General features: G+C 36.7%; 1 protein-coding gene across 1 annotated transcript in view; it reads left to right on the top strand.

The window, feature by feature from the left end:
* The window catches only part of qless (decaprenyl diphosphate synthase subunit 1 qless), a 217,257-nt gene that overhangs the window by 64,027 nt on the left and 138,780 nt on the right, over window positions 1-14,450 (top strand). The window contains exon 2 of the mRNA XM_090404571.1: window positions 13,102-13,314. Coding sequence (XP_090260697.1) covers window positions 13,102-13,314 — 213 coding nt within the window. The remainder of the gene's footprint in view (window positions 1-13,101; window positions 13,315-14,450) is intronic.

The raw sequence follows: 14,450 nt of genomic DNA, 5'->3' as shown, positions 1-14,450 counted from the left end.
TCTGCTGAATTGACCACTGTTATTCCTCCACTCTCCTCTCAAATCATTAAAACAAGAGCCACTGATAATCAACACCCATTTACAGTCCATCTTGAAACTCACCGAACCAACTGCACTGCCTCCTCCTTCATCCTATCTACTTCATCTCATGTCCTTGAGAACAGTCTCCCCCACTCTGTCTTCCCCAAAGATTGCAACCTTGCTTACAATTTTGCTCTTCAAAAGCAAAATATGAACATTCCTTCTTTATTCTGTTCCTCTTGCCCACACGCACAGCACTAATATGCTATAGGTCTTGTGACCTTTCGTGTGTTGATCATATATATATATATAAAGGAGTATTTTAAGTAATATAATAATGTGGGGCATAATGTGGAAGGAATGAAACATTGAGAAAAAGATGTTAAAATGATGTGAGGAAATAATTTCAACAAGTGAAGTATATTGTAGTTTAGAAAATGGTTAGTGTGTTGCCTAGGTGTGGCAATAATGATTTGAGGATGGGAGCAGGAATAATGAATGGTGTGGTTGATAAGCTATGTCAGATAAAAGGTGTGCATTTTATAAATGCATGAAGTAAATTTAAAGGGCAGCTGGATTTTAATTAATTGGATGTAGAGCATTTGGAGTAATTTGTAGAGATAGAATACAGACAGAATGAAAAAAGACTGTAGGTGGTGAAGTATGTGATGCAGGTTGCAGCATAAAGTATAAAGATGAAACTTGACATGGAGCTACTGCAAAGTTGTGGCCAAGGCTAAGAATGCTAATGGCTGTTTCATTTCATCGAGCCGTGAAGGCAAAGGTTTACATCAACTTGGAATGGCTGACTCTGCAGCTGAGAAAAAAATCTACACAGATGGTTCTATTTCTTTGTGTTTCTCCTTTATTTTTAGAAAACTTTACAGGCCAATTTTTCTGATGTGTTAGAGAGGATAGACCAAAGTTCATGATTAAAAATTGACGACAGTTCTATAATAAATTTAGTTTAATCCTTTATCCAAGTGTAAGCAAACAAAGTTTGCACCTGAAAATATCTTCAGGACTGAGGTAAGGTAGTGCAACTCCGAGCAATGGTGGACCAAGCTCTCATCACTCCTTATCTCAGTATCTCCCATAATGCAAAGCACATCTCCTTGCAGACATGTGTACTGCTATGCATTAAGGGAAGGGCCACTATCCATAGTGACCCTTTCCTTAATGCATAGCAGTATACATGTCTGCAAGGAGATGTGCTTTGCATTATGGGAGATAATGAAGCAAGGAGTGATGAGAGCTTGGTACACCTTTGCTCGGAGTTGCCTGGTGTTGCACTACCTTACCTCAGTCCAGAAGAGATTTTCAGGCGCAAACTTTGTTCGCTTACACTTGGATAAAGGATTAAACTAAATTTATTATAGTCTAACCAAGTGAAAAATAAACTTCTGAAGACAGTTCTACTTCAACAGAGTTAATTGCGATGTTGATAGCAGATAGAGTGGTACATCTTGTGACGATCTGCCCTTGCAGTAAAGCAAAGCTAGCGAGCCTGTAGATACGAAGAGTTTTGAAAGAGTGAAATTAAATTTTAGCTTAACCCATGTTCCTGAAATTTGTCATTAGGATCAAACTGGGAGATTTACTAACATTTGCCTAGAAGAACATAAAAAATACATCTTTTGCCATATGGTTAATGAGGGCTTGCTGACCAAAAAACTACTGAGCTTTACTAATTTGAAAGATTTTTTTTAGAATCAGTTGCAGATTTAAAAAATCAACATAATCTTAATAAATATGGATGTATTAAATTCCCAAGATTTGGGAAACTAATTCTTTGGCCTTCTGCAACATAGCTACGGTCAGCCAACAGCACCCATAGAGGTGCCCCTCGTAGGACTTCAAGCTTTTAGTCTAATCTTTTCCACTAAATATTTTGTGCAAATTTCTGTGTGTATTTCTAATAGTTTCTCTGACAATGTCTTGGTGACTAAGATGAAATATTGAAGTGATTAAATGTTGTTTTATTTATATGTGCTGTATTTATTCCAAATCTAAAAAAATGAGTTCAAACCCACACACAAGTCTAAATAGTAGTGTGAAAAAAAAAAATCCCTTATATGACGAAATTGGCCATTTAGACCAAATCTTTAGAGAATTCTCTTCTGTGCAGCAAGCAAAAGGAAGAATAATTAAAACAAAGGGACAACATAGGCAGATGGTGATTGTGGCCAGATGTTGTTCTGAATTAGTCAAAGCACTTTAAGCTATGAGCCCTAGAAGATTAGTGAATTATTTAATGAATACTGTTAGTGATATTTTCTATTGGTGAAGTGGTGCTATGCAAAACTCACAGAGAAGGCAAATACTAGTGGCTAGAAAAACTGGAGTTGCCAGGCATTAAGTAGGTTAGATGTTAATAAGATGGGGATTGGATGGTATATTGCTGCATATTTGAGTGTGCAAAGGAGATTGTTTACACATTTCATCTGGCTGTTTAGGATCTCCCTATTGCAAGATTCGTTAACATTTTGAGTTGTATCGATGTAAATATACGTCTATGTATATATCTTTACAGTACGTCTAGGACTCAAAGAAGTGGAAGATGCAATGAGGCACTGTACAAGATTTTTTTGGCTAAGACAGTTGTAGACCAGTCTGTACCTTAACTACAACTGAAGATAGAATCTTCAGTGTAGTTAAGGTAATTGTCAGATTGGTTAAAAACCTGGATTGGATTTACAACTATGTGGTTCTTCTAATAGTTAGCATGAATTTATTAGGGGAAGGTTAATGAATCTGTTAGTAGTTCTGTATATGTATATGTATATATATATATATATATATATATATATATATATATATATATATATCAGTGTCCAACTTAATCTTTTTATTCTTGATTTTCTTCAACTAAAAATATATTCTCCTCACCAAATCTGTTTCTCTACCTTTCTCAGATTGTGACCAATCATTCTTTTTTGTTTCTTTTCTGTTAACATTGATTTTTCTCCATTTCAACTCTCCTAATAACAGTCATCTTTCTCAGAGATTTTAAAATTTCAGCTGACTTTCTTTGTGAACAATATTCATTATATAAATGGAGATACATTTATATAATGCATCTGGTAATTCCTATTACCAGTGATCTTACATGTATTGTTCACCTACCTATCAGAATGCCAAATGATCCTTCATAATGGTATAAACAACACCAGAACAACATAATTCACTAAGTCAATGATATTTTAGCAGATTTCAAACCATTATATTCTTAGACACATCAAATCCCAATGGGTTAGTAATGATATTATACAGGGTAACTGGGAGGCCAAGGAGATGTTGAAATGAATGTACATGAATGCCAGAAGTATCAGAAATAAAAGAGAGGAGCTTTTGGCATTGGTCAGCTTGACTTCACTAAAAATTATAGGCATCAGTGAGAGCTGGTTGGCAGAAAATGATATAGTTACTGAGATAGAATGTAAAGGGTATTTTCAGGAAAGATAGAGGGAATAGGACAGGAGATCCTATTCCTTAACTAGCCTCACTCTTAGACAACTTCCAAGTGTGACCCCCTTGTTTTTCTTCTACTTCCCATGTATTGAAAAAAGTATGTTAATCTTATAGAATCCTATTAATAACATATAAGTTTCTATCATATCCCCTCTCCTCTGCCTGTCAGCTAAATGCTGCAACCCACACACTCTGTCAGTCTATCCTCATAAGGAACATTCCACATACCTGTCACCAGCTTGGCCACTTATCTCTGAATCCTTTCCACCACCTCCTGGTCCCCCAAGAAACATAGGTGACCAAATCTGTGCATAGTAGTCAGTATGTAGCCGAATCATAGCCTTATAAAGAGAGATAATAACCTCCCTATCGTTACTTGTCAGTGTGATCTTCAGCATCCAAATAATCCTCTAAGCTATTTTTCCAACTCTTGCAGTATGTCCTCTGAATTTTAAATTTATATTCACCATCACCCCAGGTCGCTAGCCTCATCAATTTCCCATAAAGTAGTACCATCAATATGATAGGACGTGTGTAATCTTTTCATCCCCAAGTGCATTACCTTACATTTTACAACACCGAATTAACAACCATTGTCCTTTGGTCAAATTGTCCTTAATTCAAACATCCAAAGCTACATCTTATCAATTATTGCCCTCCCTAGTTTAGCATCATCAGCAAACAACTGAATAGCCTTCAGATCTTTTGCTGTATCATTAATGTAATTTAATGTACAAATTAAAGAATGGTGATCCTAGTACAGAGCCCTGAGGCACTCTGCCACAGCCTGGCTGGCCAAGTGGTTAGCATATCCACTCCCCAGCCAAAAGGCTGCAGGTTCAAATCCCACCATGGGCATGGATGTTTGTGATTGTCTGTGGAAATACTAGTGGTGGTGGTTGGCAATAGATGGCGTTGATGCAGTTGCAGTCAGTTGGTGGAGACAGAGTTGTAGAGTGGACGTCCTCCCTAGATGAGTCTTTGGACTCCCTGGAGGTGACAAATAATAAAATAATAATAATGATTCCACTCTACCACATCATCCTCTGATGTCTATCAGACATCCCCTATCCATGCTACCAGCCTCATATCCATTCCCATTTGCTCCAACTTATGTAATAGTTCTCCATGCAGTATGCTGTCAAATGCCTTTGCAAAATTCAGCAGTATCATGGCATAGTCATTTCCTTCATCCAATTCTGCTGTCACCTTATTATAAAATGTGAATAAATTACTGAGGCAGGAACTACCTTTTACAAAGCCATGCTGTTCCCTATAAAGTATCATATTCCTATCCTATTGGTTAGAAGTAAAATTCATTCCTGAATTTTACTTCTAACCAACTTTTCTAATACTTTAATCACTACTGCAGAGATACTAATTGGTCTGTAATTGCTATTTCTGTCTTGGGGCCACCTTTATATAATGATACTATCTTATCCTCTTTCTACTCCCGACCCTTGCCAGAGCTGATACTTAGATTAAACAACTTCATCAGATGCACTGCCATTCACTTGCACATTCTCATAGCATATGAGCTGTCATACTGTCCAGGCCCACTGCTGTATTCACATTGATATTTTTCAATATACTAAGTACCTCCAGTTCATCTACCTGAATGTTTACATCAGTCTCTATCATGTTGGCAACTGCCAAGTCACCACTTGGATGATCTACTCTTGCAAAGGGATCACTCAGTAACTGAACTATTTCTTCTGCTTCTGTCACTTTTCTACTATTAGCATTGAGTAAAGTTATCTTTCCATAATCATTCTTTCTTTTACTTACTACATAGCAAAAAAAAAAAAAAAAATTGGATTTACTTTGACTTCCTGAGATAATTTACTCTCAATCTGATTTAGCCTTTCTTACCATACTAGTTGCCCTTCTTATTTGTGCTTTTATACTGCTCATGTGCAGGCCCGTCACCTTGTTGTTTATATTCCTTCCACAATGCTTTCTCTTTTTGCAGCTCCTGCTTTATATTGCTAGTCATCCACTTAAGTTCTACATTTAGTGTCTAGAGTGGTGTTTCTGGCCTATGTAAAAATAAATTTAAAATTACATATGTAATTTTTATTTTACATTTTATTATGTAATTTTATTTATATATATATATATTGGAGAAAAAATCCTTGGCCCATCTATGGTATAAAGTTACCATAGGTTTGCTAATAATCTTTCATGGGTGGGAACTGCAAGCAGACTTCCATGAGTTTATGGTTTAATTTGCTATCTACAGCATACTTAAAATGAGAACTACTTAAGAAAAGATCAAGTGTGTAGTAGGAGAATGGTGATGGCTATTTTTTATGCTTTTGTGCAAATGTATGGTTGGTGTTTTTGCTTATAGAAATACTTTGGCATCTCCTCTAACTTCATAGTTTGAAGAACTGGAAAAGAAAAGCCAGTTAGTTCAGGATACATAATGACTTTATTTGAAAAGAATAATTTCATAATTTGGGTAGTTAGGCTGCAGGTGGTCAGGTTTCAGGAATAAAGTGGTTGAAACAATTTTCAGAATTTGGAGAGCAATAAAGGTATTAGATCAGTATGACAGAATGAAGCTTTAGGCTAGAATGGATTCTAGAGGATTATTCTGACTTGAAATATTGGATTGTACAAATATACAAGTTTGCTCTGTATAAATGCTCTTCAGTCCTTAAACTCAGTGTGGTGTCCTTTCATCTTTGTCAGAAAGATTTCTACACTTTCCTCACCTATAAGCAAGCTTCCTCCACTCAGCTTTGCCCCTGAGGCTTGTCTTACTTTGGACAGGGCAGCAGATCTGCAGCCATCCATTATGAGGAACATAAATCTTGCATCCAGTATCGTGAACAGTCCTAAGCAGTCTAGCCTAGCTGAGCTTGCTACTTCGACCAAGGATAGGGTAATTTTTTTGGGGTGGACATGCTTGTACATAGAAGTAGATTCCTTGTTCAAAGGTATCAAAGTTATACAGATTTAATACCCTTCTACATCACCCAAATATATTTGTATCAGTGACCCTGGAACTTCATGGTCCTTTACCTCCTTGAGCAAGGTTCTCTCCTAATTCATTATATAGCTCTGTATCTCTAATTCCAAAGTACAGAATTTACTTTTATTGACCTTGAAATCATTTAATTTGCTTACATTTTCAATTGATTCAAATCTTCCTGAAGGGCCATATCAAACAGCTGAATTTCCCATCCCCATACCATTTTACAAATCTTTTGTACATTGATAAACAGTGCTTCTCTATATATTTATACAACTTTCATTTTTCTCTTGACTAGTCTTCTCTCAAGTCTATTAAATCTACTACCTAACCCCTCTTTGTTTTAGTTTAAACACAAATATGAGTGGCAGTATTTCAAATGTCTTGGAAAACTCTGGAAATACCAACTATATGCATTCCTCTAAAATTGCTTCTGCCAGTATACTATTATAAAATTAATTATATTATTATATAAAATTTTAGTAATCCTAGATTACTAAAACATAACTGTTGATCAACTGTTATTGGCCCGTGCAAAGAATCATGCCTTGTCCATGAAATGAACCTTATGAGAATAGGTTGAGGATTTGTGGGTTACAGAAACTGGTTGATAGGCAGAAAAGGGGTGATATGATTGAGACAAATTATTGGGGGGGGGAGTTACGAGATTAATTCAGAGGAAATTTTTCAGAACAGGTGTGTTGGTGGGAGAACTAGAGGCCATTCATGGAAACAGAGTAAGAGTGTAGTTAGCAAGGATGTTAGAACTAGGTTTTTTGCATAGGGAGTAGTGAATGAGTGGAATAGGTTGCCACAGTCTGTTGTGGGCAGTGCTGCACTCAGGATTTAACCTTGGGGGGGGAGTTGAGTAGACGATTTGCAAATACACACTACGCATTGCATACGACCTATGACTGAGCATCTGCAATGATCGCTAATTCATAAGTAGTATAGAAATAGAAGACACGACACAACATAAATAAATAAAAAAAAAAGAATTTTAATAAGGAAAAGATTTTTTGAAATTTTTCTAGTGTTTTTTTTCCTTTTCTTTGGGCGTGCCCAGGCCCCTTGCCCCCTCTAGGTGTACCACTGGTTGTGGGTGCCATGACTGTGAATGAGTTCAAAGCAAAGTTTGATAGATACTGTGCAAATGTGGGATAGTTCTTGTCATTATGTTTAGGGCCTCCCTCAATGAGTAAGGACTCCTTGGAGTGCCCATAATAATAATATTTAGCACTCTAGAAATGGAAATTGATCTGCAATTCACTTATCCAGTTTTATTCTACCTTTAGTGGGCAATTAGTCTATTTTACCATCCTTCCTTCCTTTCTGCTCCATTGAAACCAAGTCAAAGGTAAAGCCAGATTCTCAGTACTGTTAAAACTCATAGTGAATCCCAATCATTATTGATATATAGATTCCTCCATATTCTGAGCACCTCAGGTTTACTTGTTTCAGATTCCTCAGTAGTAATAGCACATTTCAGGTTAAAACTTTGTCAGATTGAGAAATATTAACCAAAATACTTATTGATATAATACAGGGTGTTTCAAAAAGAATGACCTGATTTCAAATAATTATATTTAATAATGAAAATGTGGTACAGTTACAAAATAAATTACCATGTATTTAGTAAGGCCTAAAGTTTCACTCACCACAATTACAAATGCTTAATGTGCCCTCCATTTGTGTTTCATGGTTGCAGAGATATAAGATTTTCAAATCGGGACATTCGTTTTGAAAACACCCTGTATTAAAAAAAAAAAGTGATGTAAACATGCAAAGAAAATATGCAGAAAAGATAAAGCAGGAAATATAATATTCAGGCCCTCCTGAGAGAATCCTCCTTTACATAGAAAGTAAGGGGAACTGAAATCAAAGATGTTTTTAGTCATTGTGCAGAAGAAATCTAATTCACAAACAACAGAAAGAAAAACAAATGGTTCAATAATATACATAATGCAGAAATAACTAGTAAAGCTAATTGTTAATTGAAAATAGTAAAGTTAATTGAAGAAATTGTGAATAATAAAACTAACTCAGAGGTTCTTCATATGCTGTGGGATACTTTAGAGGATATAAACCACAAACTTGAATACTGACTAACAGCCAAAACAGTTTAATTACTCAAGAGAAAGAAATTGTTGAGGAATTTGGACACTATTATTTAGAGAGTACTAAATAAGTCATCGCCACTACCAGATGGAAACCTTACATTAGAGCTACAATGTTTAAGAGAAAATGTTGAAGAGCCATCTCTATGATTGAGAATGTTATTAAAACACTAAAAAGTAATACGGCAGCTAGCAAAAATAAAATTACAGCAGAACTTATAATAACTGGTCTTAAATTAAGGGATTTTTATCCCCTTAATTTAATTAACTTTGCCAGAAAAAAATAGCCGTTTGGCTTTTCATCTTAGTAATAACTGGTCTTGTCATAAACCAGGAAAAGAATAAATATATGTCAAGGACTCATCAATACCAATCAAGCTTGGTTGTTGATAACTATACAAGTGGATAATTTTATCTAGGAATGAACATTAATAGCCAAAATGATATACATCAAGAGACAGAGGAGAGAATTGTGAAGTCTAGAATATTATCAAGAAAATCCAAAGAAAACTGTTTAAGCTATCTACAACTGATATTAACATACAGTTGTGAAACATGGTTAACAACAAAGGGAGATAATAGGAAGTTGCTACGTTTGAAAGAAAAGTACTGAGAAAAGTTTTTGGATCATCTTACAATGAAAATACTGGACTCCATGAACAAAGACAATAATGAGGAACTGCAGAATCTGTTTCAAAGACTCAACATTCTATCATATACAGGAAGTAAGAGAATTGAGTGATCTGGTCTTGTTTGGAGAGCATATGACCAGTTAATGAAATAAGTACTTTCAAATAGAATTGGCAAGAAAAGAAAAAAATAGAAAAGGCAAAAAATGATAGATGGATGGATGGATGTGGTAATGAAAGAATTACAACAGTTGGATGAACACTTTATAGCAGCTGCTGCTTATGACAGAGACAGATGGAGAAACCTACTGATGTTAGCATTAGACTTAAATGGTCCGTTAAGCTATTGAAGATATGTTCCTCTCTAAACAGGCTGCCTATTTCACTACTAGCAGAGTTATTACTGAAATTCACTTCCACTATGTACATTTTTTCTTGTAATAATTTCTTTTCTTGCTTCTACTTGATAGAAAAAAAAATAACTTGGAATTCTCTTTTACCTGCTTCATGAACCTCTTACAGTCTACTTTTCTGTTCTTTATTATACACTATCTTTACTAGTGTGTATTATATATTCCTTTGCCATTAAACAAGAGTTAACTTTACTGATCCATTTCACTCCCACTCTAATCCTTCTAACATCTGGAATAAAATTTCTTGTTGCTGGCTCAAAGCATTTCTTAACTAATTCAGAAGTACTATAGATGTTAGTTTTTTTCTTCTCCAGGTCCTCAATCATATTATGTCCAAAATTGTCAGACTTTCACAACTTCATGCATATCCCTTTCGACATAGCATCTCCAGATATTTGTTTAGCTATCATGTGACATTTTGTTCACAGTCACATCTAAAATACACACTCACACTTACAACAAGGTATGGGACTTGTAGTATGTTTCATTTGTAGATATGGACAGAAATAAAATAAAATTTATTTTATTTTATTTCATTGCAGAATGGGTTTGAGATTTATTTAGTCGGAATAAGGGAGAGGAATTGGTGGCGCAGATAGCATCAGCCTGGCCAAAAATTATTGCGATCACTGAGACGTGTTGACAGAAAGGGATATAAAAACAGGAATAGAAGTCGCTGGGTATAGCATTTTTCGTCAGGATAGGAGGGGAAAACGTGGTGGTGGGGTGCTGCTTATGATAAGTGATGACCTATGTCCTCTAAGAGTGGAGAATTTGGAAGGAAGTGAGACAAATGATTTTGAGAGCGTATGGTGTGAGGTAGAGGTAGGCAAGACAGGATATTTAGTAGGGTGTTGCTACAGACCCAGGAGCACAGAGGATGGGGACCAGGAGATGTTTAGACAGCTAAGTTTGGCAAGTGCAAGAAGAATGATTGTTATGGGAGATTTTGACTTCAGTAGTATAAATTGGAGAGAGGAAGATGCATGTAACAATAGGGGAATGGAATTTCTAGAATTCTTGAGGGACAAATGTCTTAGTCAACATGTAACAGAGGGAACAAGAGGTTCAAAAATTTTGGATTTGGTTATAGCATCAGAAGAGTTGATAATAACTGAGTTGACGTCTCTCCCACCAGTTGGAGAGAGTGACTATATGGTGTTGACTTGGAAAATGAATAGACATGCAGGAGTATCAAAGAGACGGGAACTTATGTGGAATTATAAGGCAGGTGATTATAATAGTCTTAGACGTCAACTTCGGGAAGTTTCATGGAGGGAGGAATTGGAAGGCCGGGATATCACCAGTGCGTGGGAAATTGTGAAAGAATATTTGTTATCAGCAACGGTAAGTTGTATACCACGAGTGAAGAAGAGGACGCAATTTGGAGTAAAGTGGATGACAAACAATATTAAACAGGAATTGCATGCGAAAAAGAGGCTATGGAAGAGATATAAGGAGACAGGTGAAGAGATGCATGAGGAATATAAGACACGGGCCAGAAGAGTGACTAGTGTGGTAAGGAAAGCGAAATTGGAATATGAGAGGAGATTGGCCCTAAGATCCAAAGAAAATCCTAGGGAATTTTTTAGCTATGTGGCCAGTAGGAGGAGAAATGACTGTGGAAGAATGATATTGTGGGATAAAAATGGGAATAGAGTGACTGATGCAGAGGACATAGTGGAATTGTTCAATGAACACTTTATTGGAGTATTTCATCCTAGAGGAGTCAGTTTTTAATGCTAGAGGGATAGGACTGGTACGAGGTCTGGAGGTACAGGAGGAGAGTGTGTTTCAGATACTGAGTACTCTGGATGTCAGTAAAGCTGTGGGACTGGATGGTATTTCGCCACGAGTTTTGAGAGAATGTGCTAGGGAATTGACAGTACCTTTAACGTGGCTTTTCAATGAAAGTCTGGCTTTGGCAAAGGTGCCCAGGGAATGGAAGGAAGGTAAGATAGTGCCATTGCATAAGGGTGGTAACAGACTAGAAGTGTCTAATTATAGGCCAGTCTGTGTGTCATCAGTAGTTGTTAAGATCTTGGAGAAAGTAGTGAGGGACCGTGTACAGCATTGGGCAGATGAGGGTAATGTTATCTGTGAGAATCAACATGGATTTGTGAAAGGACGCTCTTGTTTTAGCAATAAGCTAGCCTTTTATAATAAAGTTACAAGAACATTAGATGAGGGGAAGGCATATACTGCAATTTTCTTAGACTTGGCGAAGGCATTTGACAGGGTGCCACATGATAAGCTGATATTTAAGTTGCAGCACATGGGTCTGGATGTCAGATTGGTCAACTGGATTCAGGATTGGCTGTCTGATAGGTAACAGAGTTGTGTATGGTGGAGCAGTTTCCAGGAGGCAGAGGGTTACAAGTGGGGTCCCACAGGGCTCAGTACTAGGACCTATATTGTTTAACCTTTATATCAATGACATAGCCAGTGGATTGCAGGGGGATATTCAGTTGTTTGCAGATGATGCGAAGCTGGGAAGGATTATTAGTAATAGTGCAGATGTGGTAGCCCTGCAAGAGGATTTAAATAAGCTAAATAGATGGGCAAATGAATGGGGGTGTCAGTTTAATGCAGCAAAATGTAAGGTCTTGAGGTTTGGGAAACATCGATGGGATGCTACATACTCTATGGGAGGAGTTATACTGGAGGAAGTAGGGGAGACAAGAGATCTGGGGTTGATGATTGATAGAAACCTGTAGTTTAGGGGACATATTGCAAAGGTGGTGAAGGTAACACAGAGGATTGCTGCTATTATGAGAAGGACACTGACCTGCAGAGATAAGAGGGTTATCATTCCGTTGTATAAGTCTCTGATCAGACCACACTTGGACTATTGTTCTCAGATTTGGTCCCCAGGATTTGAAGGGGATAAATTAACTGTGGAAAGGATACAAAGACGGATGACAAAGATGGTTTCAGGACTGTACAAGGATAGTTATGAGGATCGGCTGAGAGAATGTGGACTGCAGAGTTTGGTGGATAGAAGGAGAGGTGATATGATTGAGACTTTTAAACTGTTGAGAGGTGGTTACAGGGTTGACACTGGGGAGTTCTTTCACTTGGTTGATCCTCGGGAAGGAGTGATGACAAGAGGCCATCCCTGGAAGTTACGAAAGGAAACTGTGAGCAAGAGGGTAAGGAGTGGTTTCTTTGTGTGGAGGGTGGTTGAGCCGTGGAATGCATTGCCTGATGGAGTGGCGGGAGCGAGAACGGTCAGTGAGTTTAAAGAGTGGTATGATAAACTTTGTGTTTCTCAGGGGGGGACCTCCCCTCGATGAGTCTTGACAGACTTTATGTCTTAGGAAGGACCTCCCTCGATGAGTCTTTTGACTCCTTGGAGGCCTGAATAATAATAATAATAATAATATTTTTTAGTCAATAGCTCTTTATTCTGCAATATTATATTGGTAAATGAATTTAACATATAATAAAAGATTCTTATTTTTGTTTAGAGAGACTCATGGTTTGTCCACAGCTGGCCATATAGGTGTAAAGGAAGGAGGAAATCTCATCCTATTTTGTTTGCTGGACACGAATGCATATGTACATCGTCTTCATTCCTCCAAGCTCCAGTAATGCAAGTTCCAGGAAGTCTTCCACATCCTATTGATCCTTTCAAACTTGCAGAAGCTGACCTTATTAATCTCTATGAAGATATCAGAAGGGTAAAACTTTTTCTTATTACTACATAATTTTTATCTCTGTATACTGTGTGCATTGAAACACTGGACATGACTATAACATAGTTAAAGAACAAACACCACTTAGTTGGAAAATTTAGGGTCATATTGCACTGCAAAAGTCAGAAATCTTTTTTTCTACTACTTCTTCGACAAGGCTGAGTTAGCCATTCTGAGATGTCAGTAGCAGTATTTTTAATCTTGCAAAATAGAAACTATAGTTCGCCCACCGATTTGAGGTCCCTCGACACTTCTGCGCATCTCAGGAAAAGGAGAATCCATTCCGATAATAGGGTAATCAGTCCGTATAGTGGGATGAGTTGTTTATTATTACTGGTCGGAAAATTAACTTATCTTTTATGATTATTGTAGTTAACTATGTTGCTTGTATAACAGTTGGAAAATTTTACCTATAAAGCACGTGATTTCGCGTGTCGGCAACCAATTCGGACGTCCTTCATTTCTTTCTCCCCTCCAGTATGAATGGACTATTCTTGGAAGGACGTGAAGCAGAGACCTACAAACGGTGGGCGAACTATAACATAATTGAAATCTCAGAAAAATGGTTAACTAAATCGGGTAGTAGTTGGATGGATGACCAACATCATTAAGCAAAAATTGCAGAGAAAAGTTGTGAAGGACATAAAAGGTGGGCAGGGCCATGAGCAGTACAAGCAGTGGTGAGCTACGGAAATTTTAACAAAGGGCTCGCTTCGTCGAGCAAAAAAATGCCGTATTTCACACAAAACTTTTATTAATACAGCTGGTGTACAAATGCCAATCAAAAAGTATGAGAGGACAATCAGCCTGTAAAGGCTATCATTTTTAAACAAATATTTCATGATCTAAACATGAAATATTTGCACACAATCATCTGTGTTAATTTATCTTACATAAGAAAAACATTATTAACTATCAAAATATAATAAGAATAAAATCTTTTATAATCGCACATATGCAATAGTCCGCATTTTTTATAAACAAAATAAATTTGTTTTGTTTGCGATGGAAGTTTTTATGACAAACAATCTATAAATAATAAATATTATCTAAACACAATAATATTGAAATACGTTATATTTCTCTTTTGTTTTTATACTTCAAGTGATAATCAATAGTAC

Source organism: Typopeltis vanoorti, chromosome 15, assembly GCF_054136105.1.
Source record: "Typopeltis vanoorti isolate ZY-2024b chromosome 15, IOZ_Tvanoo_1.0, whole genome shotgun sequence".
Taxonomy (NCBI): domain Eukaryota; kingdom Metazoa; phylum Arthropoda; class Arachnida; order Uropygi; family Thelyphonidae; genus Typopeltis; species Typopeltis vanoorti.
The sequence above is the reverse complement of the archived record's forward strand: the minus strand, read 5'-3'. Positions and strand labels throughout refer to the sequence as shown.